Here is a 22,279-nt window from a genome sequence, read left to right on the forward strand (position 1 = left end):
GGTGACTCTGTTGTAAGGTTCAACTTCTGGAGACTGTAACTACTTTGTAACCTGCAGCGTCTGGTCTTCATTTGCAGCTAATACAAGCTTCTTTTGCTGTTAATTGCTCATTTTCCACTTCTCTTTCTTGTTCCAGGCTGTGCCTGTTTGCATTGATTCATGTTCTGTTAATGTTTAGCATTAGAGGGGCTATCATCCCACCTCTGTGTTAGGATTTAGCATGTATCATTGAACGTGTATGCATGTTTCTGTTGTTTAATGCATAGAGAGTTGTCATCCTGTCTGTGTATTAGAAACTAGATTTACAGACCTTTTAACTGGTTGCAGCCGGCCATCACAGGGTCCTGTGCATCTGCTAGTGTGATCAGTCTTCTCCATTATCACCTTATCCTCAAACTGTGAGTAATTGGTGGTTAAAAGCCTTGTAATCTGGGGGTGTTCACCCATGTTTGGGGTCAATCATAGTAGAAGTGGTTATCTGGCTTGAATATGCAGCATTTGTTTCGTTCATATTTATCCAACTATTTTGTTGAATTTGTAATGTTCCCGAGCATCACCGATATGCAACCTAGGTGAGTTTCTTGGGGTGATAACAGTTAGCACATAAAATTAATTAACAAAGACAACGTCAGATGATCATTAATACAAGTCTAGAAGACTTGTTTTAATCTGCAATCATGGGTCTCCTATTTATCCACCTCAAAACCTCTGAGATAGCCTCCATTTTACAATTATTATGCAAATAATAATAGATTTTGTGATCTCATCAAGGGCTTCTCCCTCTGAATGGGAAACCTCTACAATCATCATCTATCTTATATATCATGCATCAAGACTATCATATATCATTTTACGAAATCAAACTATATCAAGTTCTCATATATATATATATATATATATATATAAGAGTTTCTTGGGGTGATAACAGTTAGCACATAAAATTAATTAACAAAGACAACGTCAGATGATCATTAATACAAGTCTAGAAGACTTGTTTTAATCTGCAATCATGGGTCTCCTATTTATCCACCTCAAAACCTCTGAGATAGCCTCCATTTTACAATTATTATGCAAATAATAATAGATTTTGTGATCTCATCAAGGGCTTCTCCCTCTGAATGGGAAACCTCTACAATCATCATCTATCTTGTATATCATGCATCAAGACTATCATATATCATATCACGAAATCAAACTATATCAGGTTCTCATATATATATATATATATCATAGTTATGACAAATCATCAGTTGCTTCACCGTCACATATGTACATTTTATCAAACATCCATTAAGGGTTAATATATATCATAGTTATGGGTCATGACAAATCCTCAATTGCTTCACCATCACATATGTACATTTTATCAAACGTCCATTAAGGGTTAATGGTCATAGCATCACTTCTTAGGTCAATGATCAATAGGTCAAGCACCCATTGTGTGCTCTAGGGGAGTCAAAGTCATAATGTAAAAACCCTTTGAGGATTCATGTATCAAGAAGAGAAAAAATATTTTTTATGTAAAATAATTATCTAGAATGTCACCAAGACCAAGTCGACTAGTCCTCATCAAGTCAGCTTAGAGAGGCCTAATCTAGCCCCAACAAAAGGTATAAAAGGACTTCGACCTCCTCAAAGACTCACTCAACACACACATCTCTTTGTAGGGTTCTGCGATCAAGAAATAAGTGTGAGTGTCCTAGAAGAGGACTAGAAATACAGTGAAGAAAGAAGGAAGGCTAAATTTGTCAAGTTCAGTCCACACGTCAGAGGTTTCTATGGGGACTAGAGTCTCTACAAATCCGAACTTTGTAGAAGAGAGTAGAAAACATTGTTGAAGAGCAGATCTCTTGGTTGGATAGTTGGTCTGGCCTTGGTGTGTTGATCTAGGGTCTATGGTAAGTAGTAGTTCTTTGGGTTTCCCCTATTGAGGGGTTTTGCCCTGGATTGAGCCTATCTTTGGTGTTCCTCTCATTGCTTTTGTCATCTTCTATGTTTGGCATTTTTCTTGATGATGAAAGAACATAATAATCTAGAAGAAGAACTAATAAAATATTACAAGAACTTGTCAAAGCTAATGAAAAATCAATTGTAAAACCTTAAACATTTTTTCCTAGATTTCTCAACACATTTGAGAGAAGCAACTAATAGAATATTCTTCCTAAGTTTTATTTAGGAAAAGAACATTGATTGATTATTTGATTAATGTAGACTTTGGGCTAAAGTTTTTCTACGGATAAATAATTAATAATTTAAGTGACTTAGATCTAATCTCCATTGTTGATCAAAGAAAGCTAGGATTTAATCCTATCTATCAATCACTTTGGAGATTACAGATTTGTCCCATGGAGAATTATAAAAACGGCCCAAGGGAAAAGATGAAGACACAACTCAAGTAAATATTATTAGAAAGAGATTTTCTAAATAATTTGCAAGGGTAATATTGCATATTTTTTGTGAGAGATTCACAAGAGCTAAAGAAAAAGGAAAAAGACAACAAGAAAAACTTTTGTAGCTGAATAAATTAAAGGACCCATATGTGTGAGACAGCCAACTATTTTTCTGCAACAAGGAGGTTGCACGTGTGAGCCATGAGGTTTTTCTGAGCTGGCCGTCTTGAAGAATGTAATTAGTATCGGTCTTCATGATTGTACATGTCAAAAGAAAACTTATTATTAAAGAAAATGACTTATTAAAGCATGGGTTTCATGCTTGGGTCTATGTTTTCTAAGTCAAAGCCTCCATTGAAGGCTTCTAGTTTTTGTCTTGAGTCATTAGAGTCATTGTCATTTTTATTAGACCCTTCTTGGGCTTTTGTATCGCGTAAAAAGAATTATTTTTTAGTCAAAAAGGTTATTTGTCACCTCCACACAAAGTTGACCTTGTCCCCATGAAGTCGGCCTACATTAGGGCAATTCAACCTAGCAAAAAGGCTATATATAGAGAGACAATTCAATCCATTTGTCACATTCACTAAACAAGTTCGATCTTCAAGAGAGGCAAAAAAGAGAGCGAAGTAGATGAAGGAGGACGAAATTTGTTGGGAAAACCTAATTCGAGTTTTTGGACTATCTCTCTCACACGTGCAAAGTTTCTAGGAAGTTGTTGGGGCTGAAATTCTGTGTCTACTGTAGGACCGAAATTTTGTTATTGGGGGTCAAAGTTCTACTGCTAGAGAGTCAAAATTTTGGATTGAAGTTATTGTTGGGGAGCTATTACTTGGAGACTTTGACAGGGATCAACTATTGAAGTGAAGGGTTGACTTGGTGGTTGGAGGAGATATTCATCTAGGTCTAAGAAGTCTTGAAGATTCTCATCTTGATTTGAATCTATTGAAGGAAGAGTTTGACTGGGTTTTCCCCTTATAGGTGTTTTGCCCTCGCTAAGCGCCTACATCTTGTGTCTGTGTTCTTGTGGTCTTCATATACATATAATTTGGTAATTACTTGATGAAAGATAAACTAATAAAGAAGTAAAAGAAGCCAACATAATTCACAAGTAATTATCAATAAAGAGGAATCAAACCCTAATTCCTATAAGCATTGATTTCACAACATGGTATCAGAGCTAAGGTCGAAGAAAGTTGAAGATCACTTTGTTGGCTTGGAAGAAAAGGTTACTCCCTTTGTGGCAAGTTACTTGAAGATGGGGTTTAATATCATAAGAATTGTAGGAAGTTGGATTGTTAGGATCATCTACAATCTATCTAGGAAAGTCAAGAGTGAAGGATTCTTGGTTGCACTTACAAGTACTCTTGATGATGAAAATTCATGGATCATTGATAGTGGAGCATCAAAACATATGAGAGGAGAAAGTGGTCAACTTCATACTCTATCAAGGGAACCATCATCACATGCAGTGGAGCTATTCGGCAACAACAATTATGCAGTCAAGGGCTTTGGATCTATATCGCTAAAGCTGAAAAGTGGAGCAAAGCTACACCTCAACAACATACTCTATGTCCCAGGTCTAAAAAAGTATTTACTTTCCATTTCTTGTTTAGAAGATAAAGGAGATAGGTTGCCTTTGTAGCTGGTAAAGTTCTGGTTTGGGGAAAGGATTCAAGTATTGAAAAGGCAAAGGTTATTGGAGTTCGTGAAGGAAGACTATAAAGAGTTATAACACCATCTCCTCAAGCCCTAGTTCACATGGAGATCAACCCTATCGAACTATGGCATAGAAGATATGGGTAGATTCATTACAATATAATACCCTCTCTTAGTCAAATAGTAAAAGGCATCCCTGACATCAAGGAAGATCATGGAGTATGCCAGGGATGTGCTCTGGGAAAGAATACTAGGAAACCTTTTACAAGCAATGAGACAAGGTCTAAGGAAATATTAGACCTCATTCATCTCGATGTGTGTGGGCCAATGTCTAACAAATCGCTTGGAGGCCATCTTTATTATGTGACCTTCATTAATGATCACTCTAAAAAGACATGGCTTTATCTTCTCAAGACAAAGGGCGAAGTATTTGAAAAGTTCAAAGAATTTAGATCCGAAGTGGAGACCTTACCGAAAGAAAGATAAAGCCTTTAAGATCGGACAATGGAAGGGAATACATTTCAAAAGCGTTGATTGCATATTGTAAAGGAGCAGGTATTAAGAGGTAGCTCATTGTTCCCTACAACCCCGAACAGAATGGAGTTGCAGAAAGGAAGAATAGAACCATTGAAGAATACATAAGGACCCGATTAAGCGGAACCCTCCACCATTTTACTAAAAGATAAGTATTTTATTCTTTATTTCATCTCTTCATGTTTAGTTTCCTCCTCACATCAAGATTTGTTTGTATTGTATGCTAATAATCTTTTCTTTATATTTTCCTTGGTAGAAAAAATTGTAAAATAGACAAAGGTTATGGAGGAGACTTCAAAGGATAGACTTAAAGCATGGAAGAAGTTTTGTTGCTCTCCAAGAATTGAAGTTCTATAAGGTTTGTTAAAGAACAACTGAAGGTATGTCTTAGATTACAAATTTTCAACAAGGTTCTCTTCATAGAAAAGGTATGTTCATTCTCTTTTCAAATTTGCTTTACATTACTGACATTTTATGTCTAAAATTTTGAATCTTAGTGATTCTTGTTAGAGTGATTAATCATTAGATTGAATCTACCCTCGTTATTTTGATCATTCTTGTGAAACCCTAACCTTTAGGTTTCACTATAAAACCCTAGCCTATTGATGCTAAGGGTATGTCAATGTTGATTATGAAACCCTAGCCTCTTTAAGGGTTTATTGATAAAGTGTATAACATATGATGAAATCCTATTCTTTTGAAGTTTAGGGATTTGATAATGTTAAGATAAAAACCCTAGTCCTTTAGGGTTTGTTGTTAATGTCTAAATGAAACCCTAGATCATTAAGGTTTGGTGATTTAGGGTTTATGAACAAAACCCTTGCCATAGTTATAGTAAGATCCTAGGAATGAAACCCTAGGTGTATATACTTTCGCATGACTGAAACTCTAGACTGGTCAAAAATGTTCTATATCTAAATTTGATGTATTAATATTTGTATCCTGGATTTACCTAATAGGTATAAATATTGAATGCTAGTGCATCCTAGATATGTATATGTGAGTATGTTAACTTAATTATTGATACTCGTGTTTTAGTTTGTGAAATCTAGGGTTTGCAACAAACCCCTAGTAGAGATTGATATTCTAGGGTTTGCAACAAACCCTAGTAGAGTCTAACATGTAATTCTAAAAGTATATTTTTGAAACCTTAGATGTATAATACTTTGAATGGATTGTTATTGCTAATATCAAAGGCTTTGTGTCTCGAAGATGGAGTCTAGGGTTTATGGCAAAACCCTAGAAAGAGATTGAATTATAGTATGTAAAATGTAACCCTTGTTGATTATGAACCTAACTAAGTTTAGACATTTGATGTCTAAAATGTTTTGATGCTTCCATTGTAATGACATGAGTTTAATATAGTTGATTTTGTGTTTTTGTTTGGTTGTACTCGCTATTAAAGTTTTGCAAGTACATAATCTTCAATACGTTGAAGATGTTCGTAATTGAAGATGATAATAATGATGAGCATGATGAAGGAAGCTATAAAAATTATGATAATCAAGATAACCTTGATGACATGAGAAAGAATGAAGTATATTCGATGATGTTATTCTGCCTAAGTTGAGAGGGAGCATGGTTAGAAGAAAGGGTACATCTCCCAGTTAAGAGGGATGGCATATTATGACAGTCATAATGAATACCTTGAAGAAAGAATGAAACTGTAGAATGAATGAAAGAAGTACAGATAGATGTTCATGAAGTTGCAAACAAAAGAATTGAGAAGTTCTAAGGTTGTATTTGGTGTTGCTGAAGAAATGATAAAAGAAAGCTTCTGACAAATTGTATTTGGATAATTTGATATAAGTAGCATCAGAATGATAAAGGACCTCGAAGGTTTGTGTTTACATGTATATATTTGAAGGTTTATTGCTAATTGGGGTTGTGATTTTGCAAAATCTCTCCGTAAAAAGGTCGAACATTTGAAGCATGCTTGGAGTGGTGGATATATATCTAATTTAGTTTATAAGGAGAGACAAAGCATCTAATGGCAAGATGCTTGGGAGGACATATGGTCGGCCTATATGTTGATGTCTAGGTCCCAAAGAGGGAGGGTGGTGTTGGTCATGGAGCTCTGACCTTGGATACGCACCTAGATCCATGGGTTGGTGGTAGAGCTTAAAAACCTGATGGTACCTAGACTAGATAAAGCTTCAATCCCCATAGTCCCACCCGGTTAGAATACCCTAGTCAAGTATCTAGTCCGCAGCACTGAGTGTGCTAAAACTCTTCGTAGTTATATCATTTTGAGATCTTCCATGTACTTGTATACGTATGTAATTATGAATACCTCCCTAGTTAAGAGGAGTGTTGAAGAATGTAACTGCCATCGGTCTTCATAATTGTACTTGTCAAAAGAAAATTTATTATTAAAGAAAATGACTTATTAAAGCATGGGTTTCATGCTTGGGTCTATGTTTTCTAAGTCAAAGCCTCCATTGAAAGCTTCTAGGTTTTGTCTTGAGTCATTAGGGTCATTGTCATTTTTATTCAGTGTTTCTAAAACCAAAACTAGTGACCGGACCGGTCCACCTAATGAACCAGTTTACCGACCGGAACCGGTCTAACCGAGACTGGTTTGGTCTAAACGAACCGGTTTTAGAAAAATACATTAAATATTTAATTTTTAATGAAAAAACTATTTTTAAGATTTAAAACCATGATTTCAAGCCAATAGAGACAAAATATGCAAAGATTGCTCATTTATATAACATGTAAAGGTGAATATATCAAAATAGCACCGACTGCAATACATATCATCAACAAAATACATAAGCAATGAGGCTTTAAATGGCCTCTAGAGTGCAAAAACAAAGCCTACAAACTATGGGGCCAATGGCCTGCTACAAGACTCAAGTCTACATATATGATAGTACTATAATAGTGATCAACATTATCACTTGAAACTTCTCATGAGTCATCATGATCAAACTCGGTTGAGTCTCGACTCCCAAACTTTGCAGGTACAAACTTCTCTATTGGTTCAGTGACTTGAGTCTCAAACTTCTAAAGGTATTCTGCCCTAATATGCCCTATTATTTCATTTGGTGCTCCACATGGCTTTACATGGCCTCCTATCCCAGCCAAGTGTTGCTTGAACCTGTTAATACCCCCTCCTTGAATGGATTTTTGGCAATATTTGTAGATCATTTTGCCATCAATCATATCACAATGAGCCCATGCAGTATCTCTGGCTTTTGTAGGCATGATGACTACTACTTAGCATAAACTCTGTTGTTCCACAACTCCAGCAAAAACCCAACACTCTCCAAGCTCCCAATCAAACTCACAAACACTCCAAATGAGATGTGTGAGACAAATGAGAGGGAGAAGGGCCTCTTAAAGGCTTGGAGAGGGTGTTTTTGGAGGGAAAGCACCCTTAGTTTCCCTCCAAAACCCCTAAAACACAATAAAAAAGTCGCTTTTTGGGCTTAAGGTGGGCGTGCCTCCTAATCGACCGGTTTAGGAAGGAACTAGCCAGTTCTGTCCTAAACCGGCCGATTAGGACTGGTTTTCTACAAAAAATGGCGAAGTGCCCCCTCTGACCGAGTTTTTTGGCCAGTTTCGACCGATGGGCCTACTAACCGACCAGTTAGACCGGTAACCGGTTAGCAAGGCCGGTTTTGAAAACTATGTTTTTATTAGACCCTTCTTAGGCTTTTGTATCATGTAAAAAGAATTATTTTTGAGTCAAAAAGGTTATTTGTCACCTCCACACCAAGTTGACCTTGCCCCCATGAAGTCAACCTACATTACGGCAATTCGACCTAGCAAAAAGGCTATATAGAGAGAGACAGTTCAATCCATTTGTCACATTCACTAAACAAGTTCGATCTTCAAGGAAGAAAGGCAGAAAAGAGAGTGAAATAGATGGAGGATGAAATTTGGGAAAACCTAATTCGAGTTTCTAGACTATCTATCTCTCACACGTGCAAAGTTTCTAGGCAGTGGTTGGGGCTAAAATTTTGTGTCTACTACAGGACCAAAATTATGTTATTGGGGATCAAAGTTCTACTGCTAGGGAGTCGAAATTTTGGATTGAAGTTGTTGCTGGGGAGTTGTTACTTGGAGACTTTGACAAGGATCAACTATTGAAGTGAAGCGCTGACTTGGTGGTTGGAGGAGGTATTTGTCTAGGTCTAAGAACTCTTGAAGAGTCTCATCTTGATTTGAATCTACTGAAGGAAGAGTTTGACTAGGTTTTCCCCTTATAGGGGTTTTGCCCTGGCTAAGCGCCTACATCTTGTGTCTCGTGTTCTTGTGGTCTTCATATACATATAATTTGGTAATTGCTTGATGAAAGATAAACTAATAAAGAAGTAAAAGAAGCCAACATAATTCACAAGTAATTATCAAGAAAGAGGAATCAAACCCTAATTCCTATAAGCATTGATTTCTCAACAGGCCATCCCCATACGTGTAACGCGGTAGGGTTTTCCAAGCCAAATGTGTGACGCGGCAAGGTTTTCCAAGCCGCACGTGTAGATGCAAAGGGGCTTGAAGAGGCGAAGCGGGTTGCTAATTTTGCTAGAAGAATTTATCTCAAGTTTTACGGTAATTTCCTTGTAAACTTTGAGGACCTTTTCTTTGGTTAAGGAGCCCATCATTTCTTTGAGAAATTAAATGATGAGAAGTTGGAGGATTAATTTCTGTTGCTATCTTGTCTAATATTTTCTCAGTAATTTTCTATTTTAAATTCTGCTGCAAAATGTTGAGTTAAAGGTGCCAAAGTATTTTCTATTTGTAGTTTTCAGAAATAAATTTACTGCATAGAGAAAAAAATTGAGGGTAAAAGAACTGTATGAGACAGTAAATCTGAAATTGGCACTTAAAATTAACAATTGGCACACAAAATTTTAACAAAATCATATTCACTACTATACTCAAGTATAGGATGGAACATGCAACAAAAATTATCTCCAAAGGAATTTTAAGGACACAATACATTTGACACCACACAGGATTTCATGCTCTTCATCATAAACAGTTGGCCCTAATTCTGGATTAACAACTTATTACATAACATGTTATGAGAACTGAGGAAACTATCTTGTCACCTTTAGAATTCGAAGCTTCTACTGCTAGTCTAATCTATTATCAAAACCTATACTTCAAAAGGGTGAAAATGACCTTTACTAATTAGTAAATAATGAGGCCCATACCTTTAACTGGATCTTCTGCAGAGTACCACTCAGACCAAGGGAAGTCATCATCCCATTGTCTGTTGTTGAATAAATCACTTTCCATGCTCACTCTAGTCTCTGTACTTCGAGATTCATTCTCCTCATGCTTTTCAAGTTCATGTCCCGATATATGTGTCCTATACGTCAATCTCATTGTGTAGTGCACTTGGATAATTGGTGCAAAAGAATCAGATGAAGCAAATGCCTTCAAAAAATTACAAACAAAAAACAAATAATGAGAAAAGTGGTAAACAATTCATAGATTAACAATTATATGAAAATTTTCATAAAATATAGTTTATAATCCTCTTTTCCAAAACTGCAAGGTCACTTTGTGCACTGACAAGAGCACAAACTACATTAAATGCTTAAGAGCAAGAACGACAATCAGTTTGCTGCCGGAGAAATCTGTAACAAAATGGATCTTAAAGAAAATAGCAATCATGATTTTTCAGTGCCACCAAATCAGCCTTTACACATATAAAACTACTCACTAACATGACAATATCTTCAATAAAGCAATCTGCCTTTGGCAATTTAAGAGGACATCTGCCTAGAGATTACTAACCATAAATTCATGTTCGATGAGCCCATATATATATATTTCTATCAACTGCATGCACTAACACCAATGGATGAATAATGGGCAATTCTCAAAAGGGGCATGATAACACATTTACAAACAAAATTTAAAACCTTCATCAATGTTCATATATGGGGCAGGCAGAAAAAGGATAGCATCAGGTCCTCTATAGACAAGATTAGAAAGGTGTTCTTTATATTTGACTGAGGTTAAGCATCATATATCAAAAGACCAAAATGTTTGGAGGTTGACACCACTCAAGGTACACATTAAGAAGTACTCATCATTTGGGGTTTGAATAAGCTCTAGTGTAACACTTATACATCCTTGTTTAGTGAAGCACCCCTTGTGGGGCAGTCTTGGTGGCCTAGGTCTATGGTTACTTGTGTAGACCTCATCATGTTTTACATTCACCTCCCTCTCCTACCTTTATGTAAAAGGAAGAGAGAGCCTGTCATTAATCACTAAAACTCTTGTAAGGGAGCAACAGCTAGGGTCTATGATGTAAGCTCTAAAATATACATGAAGATAGATGTTTGTGATTGGGATGCACTAGAATCTTTGCATTTGTGTGATTCGAGGAACAAAGACCTAGGGTTTGTGTGATGTATACCTTAGAGCAAGAACATGAAGTCCTAGTGGAGTAAATAAGTCTTGGAGCTTGGTTTTATGCTTAGTTTAAAGAAGACTTGAAGCTTATGTTGGTGTATTCTTGATATTCCATCATAAAGTTATCTAGAGGTCTTGGAACTTGTGCAATGAAAGAGAAGAAAAGTTAGAGTTTGACAGATGCAAACCCTAGATGGACAAGAAGTTTGGAATGCTAATGCTATGATTTGTATTGAAGCCTTTAAATTTGCTCAATGCAGAAGGCCAAGGGTTTGAGTAACAAACCCTATAATAAGACATGAGCATTGGAGTGGGGAATCTCCTAGAAGACTTGTGTGATGCAAGAGGAAGATCAAGGGTGGGCTTGTTGGTGTTGAAGCCAGCTTGTTGTCGAACCTTTGGAGATAATAGGAGTAGCTTGGAGTGATGACTTATTAGACCATGTTTGTTGGTTAGGGTTTGTTATTGATGGTGGATACCCTAGCCTGGGGTTGGATGCCACTGGACTGGCCTCCACACAAACAAAAGGTGAACAGACACACAGAACCGAAGCAACAGAGCCATAAGATGAGACAGACCAATTGTCATAACACCATAATGTGAATAGTTAGTTAAATAGATACAATTGATAGAAGAGAGTAGGGCAGAAAAACCCATATTTAGGTGAAGGGGCAGAAGAATTACCAATTTTGACATAAAGAGCTCATAGAGACCTTCCAAATGCATCAATTTTACTGGAACCCGGCTCCCGATGCGATCTGCTTCAAACCTTCGAGTCAGTGTTGTATCCATGTTCTGAATGCCTTTATATGCCTTGCGAGTTGGATCATGCACTGGTACAAATGATGGCCAGATCCTGATAGCACTGGTACAAGTGCTATGAAATTTTGTATCAGATGGTCATCAATATGCATCTAGTAGAAATCCAACAGGTACACTTTTACATACAACCAAAACAATGAAAAAAATGCAGCATTCAACCTTAGAAAACTGACACCCTATATCCATCTCAAACTAAGAAAATTATTGAACGTGGCAACAAATAACGTCAAAGGAATTCTCCAATATTGCATTGATAGAGTTTCTTCTGCGACTGTTTAAAACTCACAAATATGGACCCTATTGTATTATCTCTTTGAGAAACCTCTACTTGTAATCTGATACTTTCTATTTGAGCTGACTAGTCATTTTTACCAATCATCACTCAATTCAGATATTTGTTCAAATGTTAGCTATGACATTTTGGTAACAGTAACTATAATATTATCCTTAACAATCCATCAAAACATTTCTATACAACCTCTGCTGCCTTTTTATTAGTAACCTTCTCAAATATTTCATGGTAATCATTTTGTTTCAGTAAATCTCACTTTACTGTTAGGTCCTCTTCAATTCTTATCATCAGATTAGAAAGGTACATAATATCTTATTGAAATGAGGTTGACAAGGGTTTTGTGAATAAAGTTTCTAGAACCTGACCCAAGAAAAGAGTTTTCTAAAACCAAGATCAGAAGAGGTTTAGCAAGGCCAGCCTCTGCCAACCCCAAGGGCATCTAATTTGCAGACTATATCCTCTAAGTTTGCAACTTACTCTAGTCAATTTTGATTTTTATCTGTTTTACCTGTTCTCTGGATTTTCTCAACAGAAAGAGTCACAGAGTGTTAGTGTTTGTAGCTCAGACAGGTATTTCCATGAGGGTGTCTACTTATGAAAATCTTCATTAAAAGTATCCTATGCTCTTTCAGAAGTTAACTTTATTAATTAATTAATTAAGTAAATATTTATTTATTAAAGTGTCATTTAATTAATAAAATGGGTCACATAATAATTTAATTAAAAGAAAGTCATTGATCTCAAGGTTAGATCTCAACTGTTGAAGGTAGGGTTTTTTGCTCATGTCAAAATTATAAAAGAAAGAGAGGGCAAAGGACAAAGACAGGCAGAGCAGTCATTTCACAAGTCACATGATTGAAGAAGAAAATCAGAGATTTGATTTTCAGCCATTGGTGAGGATTTCAGCAGTAGTTTAGCAAGAAGGCATCCAGTCAACAGCAAGGAAAAGAGCAGTGATACAGCCCAGCAAAGCAGGCTGTACAACCGTCTGTACAGACTCCATACAGTAGTATGAATTGGAGGGCAGGATGCCTTGATTTCCATGCAGACTGAAATTTTCAGGTTTGTTGCTTGTTTGATTAATTTCTCAGAGCCATTTTCCCATAAAGGAGCTTTTGTAAGTTCTAAAGATAATTTTTAAATGATGAACTTACCTAGAAGAGCATAACTAAATTATGCACTGTGTGATTGCTTTTCTGGTTTTCGTTGCATGCATGAGGTTATAATTCCAGCGAGTAACTAGATCTAATCTGTTTGCTTCGACCCCTGGTTTTAGGATAATTTAACACACAGTACAAGTTAACTATAAGTACAAATAGTGTTGGAAATACTGAGTGGGGTGAATCAGTATTTCTTTTCAGTCAGTTAATTTTAATCTTCAGAGCATTCATATTAACATTAACACTAGTTTAAACATAAATGAACATCACATCTGTAAACAACACTATTCAACAATGCATGACATCAATACAGTACACCAAGATTTTTAGGTGGAAACCCTTCCGGGAGAAAAACCACCGAACGCTTCTTAATATTTGTCTTCAATAATTTACATCAATTAGGAAGTTCCAACTTCCAAAATTTTCAGCTCCAACTGAAAGACGCTCCAACTGGAAGGACGCTCGAACGCCCTGGTTTACCAGCTCCAACTGGAAGGACACTCCAATGCCCTAGTTTACAGGCTCCAACCTAAACGATGCTCCAACACCCAACGCCCTATGCAGGCTCCAACCTGCCCCTAGCACCACCTTGCCACCCTAATTAGCCGGTGGACCACGTTTCATATATTTTCAAATTGGATCCATCTGCACTCAATATCAGTACAAGACAATTTGCAATACAATCTTTGTTCAACAACAGATCTTCTCCTCATCAAACCCTAGCACCAATCAAATCTACTTTTGCATCAAACCCAAGTAGCATAAAGTCTGTCAAGTACATTTGTCAAATCTGCCTCTACTCAACCTCTAACTGTCAGTACACATACTGCAGCTAAAACCCTAGCTCAGCAACCTCAACACTCTCACTGTTCAATCATGTCCTTGAAGATGCTCTATTGATGCCTGAAGATGTTTGCTTCCATGATCTGCTCTACATATATTGGTGCCTTCTTACTATTGAAGATGAGAACCCTTCACATTCCTTGATCACTGATAGTGATGCAAGTACAGCCACAGGTAGACTGAATTTTGGTGGAGTCATAAATTTGTGCCTCAGATAATAAGAATTAGACTCCAAACTACAAATGATGTAAGAGTGATAGCCTCCGCTTCTTATTGCAGATGTATACTTCTAATGTACTTGAATAGAAAGCCCTTTAAACTTTAACATATAGCTTTCAAAACATAATATGGATATACCTCTTGTCTAATGGGAGAAAGCCTATTTATTAGTAAGCCCTCAACCTTCCTCTAATTGCCAGATCGATTGTATGGGACCGGATTGGGGGGTAGAAAAAGTGCATCTATTAGCGTGCCTACGGGGGCTCCGAGGTCAGTTACTCTAGCCTTTTAGCCCTACCATTTATTTCAATCTTATTCTTAATAAACTTGTATATAACCACGTACAAACAGGGAATGGGGGCTTTCTATTAAAGGTATCAATAACTTTTACTTCTACTTTTGATATTGTCTTGAAAATTTTGTTTCATAACCTACTATAGGGATTCAGTCATAAATGAGGAACTTTGCCAGCATACCTCATATCTCTCATAAACATAAGACACTATTCCACAACACTGGTTTTAGGCTTTTCTTTTGAACTTGTTCAACGTCACAATCTCAACTATGGCAATCTTACATCAAGCAATCAATCCTTCAGTGCAATGCTTTATCACTTGCACAAGTCAACAATGGCAATCTTACATCAAGCAATCAATCCTTCAGTGCAATGCTTTATCACTTGCACAAGTCGCATTAGCAATTTTATTCTACCTTTGCACAGGTGTGCACTTCAAATTTATATCATTTTGCACCCAAACTATGAACAAAATTATATAGGTTAAGTGCACCATGCACAAGACAATCTTCATTATAAAAATGCCCAATCCATATGCACTTCAATTCAGATCAAAGATATGATTTACACTTCAGAATTCCAGGATGCACCAGATTGATTATGCCCTAGAATCACAGTAATATAAAACAAACTTTACATAGAACTTACGGTTTTATTCATGGCTACAATTCAGATTGCGATCATAATTAAAAAGTTGCAAGGTTAAACCAGTGGTTATTAGAACTGTGCCCAATGCAATTTCGAGCGTATTGAATAGTAACCATACGTCATTAATTTCTCAATGATTGCAAAAGTTCTATCATACACCAATGCGCATTGCGAGATACATGGCGTCTTTCCTGTTGACTCAGTTGTACGTATTGTCCATAGATGGTCTCAGAAAGGGTGCGAAGGGCAACAAATATCCTTCAATTACCCCACAAAAAATAGCCTTTAATACAATGCATATTTTCCTTTAGAAATATTAAGTCCAACTAGTCTTGAAATGCAAAAGACATACAACAATCTTTCACCAAATATCTCATAAACGTGGTGATATTCAGAAGGATAGGACCACAATAGACTTGTGCTTATATGTGATTAACCTAAAAAGGAAATGTAGAAACCCAGAAATATGCCATAGTAATGAAGGTTGAATAAGCTTCATAAATCAGCGAGTCAGCCTCTATTGATTTTAGGTATGTTCTATGCTTAGAGCAATTTATTTCAATTTTCACAGTTAGGTATCAACATTAAATTAAATTGCAGATAGAACATAAACATAGATCGCAGAAGACAAGCCAAGACAAGAGGACACAAGATGTGGTGCTAGCTAGGGACAAACCCCAATGTGGAAAAACCCTTGACCAATTCTTCATATATGTTCTTCAATAGTTTAACAGAGAGAGAAAGAGATAGTACATTTACAACAAAAGTCAACACTTTGACTTATCTATATAAGAGCATAGATCATCTCTAAGAAGATGATACATGAAATGGCTAAACTCAGTTGAAGACATGTTGCTTCAACTGATTCTCCAAGGTGACTCCTTCACCTATCATTATGCTGCACCTTGTCATCATGCTGCACCATGCTACACCCATCATCACAATGTTGGACCTCGTGACCATGCTCCACACATCATTCCATTGCACCTTATGTTGTCACTGTTGTCCCATGTGCCATAGCTGCACTATGCTAGCCATTGTTGTCCCATGTGGCATACTGTTGTCCCACTGTTAGTGACATTGCCATTCCATGTTTGGCATATTGCAGTCCCATTTGCTATGCTCCAACAAGCACCATTGCCTAGTTATCCCATTTACCATGTTGTACTAAGCACACTTACCTAACTATCCTATTTGGCATATTGTACCTTGTTGTTGTCCTAATGAGTTTGCAGCACCATGCTTGTTGTTGTCCCATTGTAGCCTTGTTGTACCATGTCATTTCTTGTTATCCTATTGCTTTCTCCACCAAGTGACCTTGCTGTCCCATGTATCTAGTTGCCAACACACCATATAAACGCTGCTCCAATAAGCATGTTAGCTCACAGTTTTGAGGCCTGTTTGGTTGGAGCAAACTAGGTCTAGTTAGGGCACACAACAGTCCTTAACAAGCCTTCTTTTCGTGCCCAAAAACACTCCCAAGAAATGTGTTTGCCCTTCTTTAAGGGGCCGAGGGTGGTTGCTTCAATTCTGGGTTGCCCTAGCCCTTGTCTACCCTTCGGCCTGCCTGTAATTTACTGCGGCACCCTACAGCAAGACTATGTAGGGTTGCGGTTGCCTTTCCATGGATCTGCACCCCTCCAAAGTGCCCTCAAAAATTCCCTATGATTGTGCCTCTTCCTGCAAGGGAACTCGGCCCTCCTTCAACACTTTGGACCCTTGAAATAGACCCAAAACAGTCCTCCTTTTACACGTCACTGCCTCTTCTTGTTGCAGCTACCACAGGGAATTATCCTCCTTCAACGAGCTCTCTTCCTCCACAAATGGATGCGTAGAGTTGTCATAGGCTAGGGCTTGCTAGGACTACGGCTAGGGCTACTAAGACCTCCTCCATAGCTGTGTAGATCCTCCTCCTTAGGACTGCGTTAGGGCTTGTAGAGATTGCGTCTAGGGCTTCATACTAGGGCTCCTCTCCCTTCTGCGATTTAGAGCTTCCTCTCTTAGATTTTTCTTCCTCTAAAACCCAGAACAAGTGGAGAGAAATCAAGAGTGAAGTGTGTGTAAAATGGCTCTCAAGTCATCTCCTTTTATACTAAAACATTGATCACATGTGGAGTTTATTTAGTTGTTGGCCAACAAACCACAGGAGTTTGGCCCTAGTTGCCAATTTTAACAGTGTCACCCTGCTTGGCATTTGGATCAGCTTCACAATGAGGTCTGCAGGGGCTACACTGCAAGTTAATAATATCAAAACGAAATCCCTTAGAAAACCCGGATCAAAGATTAAACCAGAGAAAACCTTTCATGAATTCGACCTCCTTTTAATGATTTCCAAAACTACTATAGATCTAGAATAGGTATCCTTGAGAGAGCCGACTTGCACAATTTGGAGCGAAGCCAAAAATAAAATTCAAATTTAAATTTGAATTTGACTTGGAGCCAAAACTTTGGACCAATGTAGTTTAACCTTTTGGGAATAATTTGACTTATGAAAATAAATGAACATCATTTCCAAACAAAGATGACTTCAATAATAATTAATGAAAATCCTTCTATGCCCATGAGTTGGACATATGTCTAATGACGGGTTGGCACATCATCTTGTCTTCAAGTTTATGGCCACAAGAAGGGGGCTATGACCTTCTGAAGGGCATAACTTTCAAACAATGAAGAGTTAAAAAGCATGCCATATATCGTTGGAATTGGCATGACGAGGATCATCAGCTGATAGTGGTCACGGAGGCAAATTCCCTGATCGTTATCCTCAAAATCTTCAAAAAGAGCAGGGATTCTAAGGTTTTCCAGGCTAACTTGTCCTTTGGAGCTTCCAATTGATGCAAACTAGGTGAATATTAAGCGCTTTCAAGAATTGATGTTGGCATCAATGACAACAACATCAACAAATAGAATCTGAAATTAGAATTTTATTAAGGGTCGTGAATGACCAATTGTAAACGGGACTAAATGAAAAACATGCATGTACGTTAAACCAAGGAGGGAAAGCTTGATGCAACGTCTAACATAAATATATCTAAATTATGTAAAGATCCTCGGTTGTGAAGAATCAGATATATCTAAATTACGTAAAGATCCTCTTGTAAGAAAAAAGAAAAAATATTTTATTTGAGTCAAACTGTCATCCACAAGACCAAGTAAGCTCTAGAAAAGTCAGCCTAAAGAGGCAACTATTGACCTCCTGGACAGTTATAAATACAAGACACTTCGACCTCATTCATTTTCTCACTCAACACATCAATTTATGTGCCAAAGAAAATAAGAAAAATAGTGAAGTCAAAGGAGAGAGAAATTCAGGTATTTTGGCTTGTTTCTGTTCACACGTGTGAAGGTTCTACCTTTGCACAGGTGTGCACTTCAAATTTAAATCATTTCGCACCCAGACTATAAACAAAATTACATAGTTTAAGTGCACTATGCACAAGACACTCTGGTCTTCATCATATAAATGCCCAATCCATATGCACTTCAATTCAGATCAAAGCCATGATTTACGCTTCAGAAATCCAAGATGCACCAGATTGATTATGACCTAGAATCACAGTCCAATAAAACAAACTTTACATAGAACTTACAGTTGTACTCATGGCTCCAATTCAGATTGCGATCATAATTAAAAAATTGCCAGGTTAAACCAGTGGTTATTAGAACTGTGCCCAAAGCAATTTCAAGTTTATTGCACAGTAACCATACGTCATTAATTTCTCAATGACTGCAAAAGTTCTATCACAATGCTTTGCCTTTTGACTTAGCTGTACGAACTGTCCATAGATGGTCTCAGAAAGGGTGCAGAGAGCAACAAATATCCTTCGATTAGCCCACAGAAAATAGCCTTTAATACAATGCAGATTTTCCTTGAGAAATATTAAGTCCAACCAGTCTTGAAATACAAAAGACATACAACAAACTTTCACCAAATATCTCAGAAACATGGTGATCTTCAGAAGGATAGGGTTACAATGGACTTGTGCTTATATGTGATTAACCTACAAACGAAATATAGAAACCCAGAAATATGCCATAGTAATGAAGGCCGAGTAGGCTTCATGAATCAGCGAGTCAGTCTCACCCTCTTTGGCAGTTGGATCAGCTTCACAATGAGGTTTGAAGGGGCTACATTGCAGATTAATAACATCCCAACAAAATCCCTTAGAAAACCCAGATCAAAAATTAAACCAGAGAAAACTTTTCAAGAATTCGACCTCCTTTTAAGGATTTCCAGGACTACTCTTGGCCGCAAAAGCTAGATACCTCAGATCAGCATTGAATTCTTGCCTTTTGAGGAGAGACGAGTGCCTATATATGGATCTAGAATAGGTATTCTTGAGAGAGCCAACTTGCACAATTTGGAGGGAAGCCAAAAATAAAATTCAAATTTGAATTTGAATTTGACTTGGAGCCAAAACTTTGGACCAATTTAATTTAACCTTTTGGGAATAATTTGATTTATGAAAATAAATGAACATCATTTCCTAACAAAGTTGACTTCAGTAATAATTAACAAAAATCCTTCTATGCCCATGAGTTGGATAAATGTCTAATGACGGACTGGCACATCATCTTGTCTTTGCATTTATGGCCACAAGAAGGGGGCTTTGATCTTCTCAAGGGCATAAGTTTCAAACCGTGAAGAGTTTCAAAGCATGCCATATATCGTTAAAATTGGCATGACGAGGAGCATCGTCTGGCGATGTCATGGAGGCAAATTCACTGATCGTCATCCTCCAAATCATCAAAAAGTGCAGGGCTTCTAAGGTTTTCCAGGCTAACTTGTCCTTTGGAGCTTCCAATTGATGCAAACTAGACAAATATTAAGAGCGTACAAGAATTGATGTTGGCATCAATGGCAACAGCATTCAACAAATAGAATCTGAAATTAGAATTTTATTAAAGCTTGTGAATGACCAATTGTAAATGGGACTAAAAGAAAAGCATGCATGTATGTTAAACCAATCAGGGAAAGATTGATCCAACGTCTGAGATAAATATATCTAAATTATGTAAGGATCCTCACTGGTGAAGAATCAGCATATATCTAAATTATGTAAAGATCTTCAGTTTTGAAGAATCAACTTTTACAATTTCACAGACAAAGGGCTAGCAATACCAAATGGCAACTAACCTGTCACAATTTGACAAAGCAATTGCAACAGCACTTAGAAGCTTGGTGGCCTCTGGTGCATCAAGGACAACTCCACTCATACTTTGTGGAGCAATTATCTGAATGAAACAGAGGAAACATAAGTGAAATTATAAACCATATTGGGTGAGTAGATGAGTAAACCATATGAAAAAAGTGACTTCAACAATTCTATCTAAATTATTTTATATACTAAAAAATCCAAAACAGAATGAGAACATATGGCAGGCCGCAGAATTGTATGTTATCATAATTCACCACAGAAATTCCATAATATAAACAATGTAAAAATGACAAGGCACGAATAACTAGCTGAAATCAATACCTGAATGTTTAAAAAATTCAAGATATTTCATGTATCTAACTTATTTAAATCAATAAGTAATCACTGCCAGAAATTCAACTGGGAATTTTAAAACTGTGAAGGAGTATTTTATGAGTCACAATTTGAAGAAATACACCTACATCTCTTGTATGGTAAACCGGCATTTCCACTTATAAGGAAATTCGGGCATTTTATGAATTTGTTAAACTCATACAAATTTGATCGAGCATATCAAAGAAGGTAACACTTTCCTAGCAATGAAACAACTGAAGAAACAAAATTCCCAAGCAAACCGTGAATAATTCTTCTTGATTACCATTCAGATCATAGCAATTCTTTATCGACAGATATTTTTTAAATTTTGGAACTGTAAATTTCTTTTGTCTTGACTTTTAACCATTTGATTTCAGTATGCCAGGTTTGATTTTTGTCTTTTAAATATAAAATTTCTTGTGTATTGTACATCAGTAAGATTTTTGATGCTAACTTGATAGGTCTCATCTATCGATTCCACTAAAGAAAATACAAAAAAAAAAAACAAAAGTACACTACAAGAGGTAATTGCCCTGAAGAAAAATTAGGGTATATTGGCAACTCGAAATCTTTGGTATTTGTATGATTGATAAGCAATTCTCTGATTTTTAAAAAGTCACCGTCCTATTTGTCCAAGGTATGGCTTCTTAACTGACCCTCGTGGATGAGGAAGTTAGTATGAGAAAAACTCTCTCACAATGTAACTAAGTTGAAGCATTAAGGTCATTAGGTTTGATTAGATACATTATGAGCATGAACTATATGGTTTTAAATTTTGTAGCTCAAGAAGGTACTTCTGCATAGGCTTAAGTGGCTAGGCATGCAGAAGTCGCCCACAAGATCTCCCTAGGATACTTGCTCTAGGTTGAAAAAGTTGCTTTGCAACTTAGGAAAAGTACATAAGTATTATGTTGGTTCATTGAGATAAAGTAAACTTAGGAAAAGTAAAGTAATTTTCCTTGATAATTTTGTTTCAATCTCAGCCATTGATCTCAAATGAGGCGAAATCTAATCTCAGTCGTCAACTACTTTGGAGATTAGTCTTAGGGGTTTAGGCTTTTAGCTCAATGCAAAGTTATAAAAGTAAGGTTAGGAAGAGGAAGAAGACACACTATACAACAGTACTAGCCTCAGGAGGAGGATGAGTGTGATACACCAGAGTATCGGGTCCAAGTAAGTACAAGAGGGAGCCTGGAGACCCAGATCTACCAAGTAAATCGAGCACCAATTTAGGACAGATCTGCTAGATCAGATCTAAGGCATTTTTATTTTTGTATTTTCTCACTTGGGTCATTATCCCAAGACGAGAGCCCAAGTAGGTTCTAAATCATTGTTAATGATGAACTAATTTGATTAAGCAGATTCTATTGTGTCATTGCAATTGAGATCGGTATATTTGCTTATGTTAAATTTTATTATGTTAGGAACCAAGCTATGCATTTAAATCAGTAAATCAATTGTTTTGCTAGGAATTTTAGGTGTAGGGTGCTAGGTTTGCAGTAACTTTAACATTCAGAATAAAAGCTTTG

The 22,279-nt window shown here is 36.9% G+C and overlaps 1 protein-coding gene across 7 annotated transcripts in view; it reads right to left on the minus strand.

Moving 5' to 3' along the window:
* Positions 1 to 22,279, minus strand: part of LOC149162279 (uncharacterized) — a 342,764-nt gene that overhangs the window by 296,192 nt on the left and 24,293 nt on the right. For 6 of the 7 annotated variants that reach the window (XM_089437188.1, XM_089437190.1, XM_089437185.1 and 3 more), the window contains exons 6-8: positions 20,375 to 20,472; positions 11,643 to 11,835; positions 9,746 to 9,971 (exon numbers count right to left, since the gene is read on the minus strand). In XM_089437188.1, the coding sequence (XP_089293314.1) occupies positions 9,746 to 9,971; positions 11,643 to 11,835; positions 20,375 to 20,472 (517 nt within the window). The remainder of the gene's footprint in view (positions 1 to 9,745; positions 9,972 to 11,642; positions 11,836 to 20,374; positions 20,473 to 22,279) is intronic. The other variant, XM_089437186.1, reaches the window with a different exon arrangement.

Source organism: Pinus tabuliformis, chromosome 5_2, assembly GCF_031772625.1.
Source record: "Pinus tabuliformis cultivar Carrire ecotype Pingquan chromosome 5_2, CPIR1, whole genome shotgun sequence".
NCBI lineage: Eukaryota > Viridiplantae > Streptophyta > Pinopsida > Pinales > Pinaceae > Pinus > Pinus tabuliformis.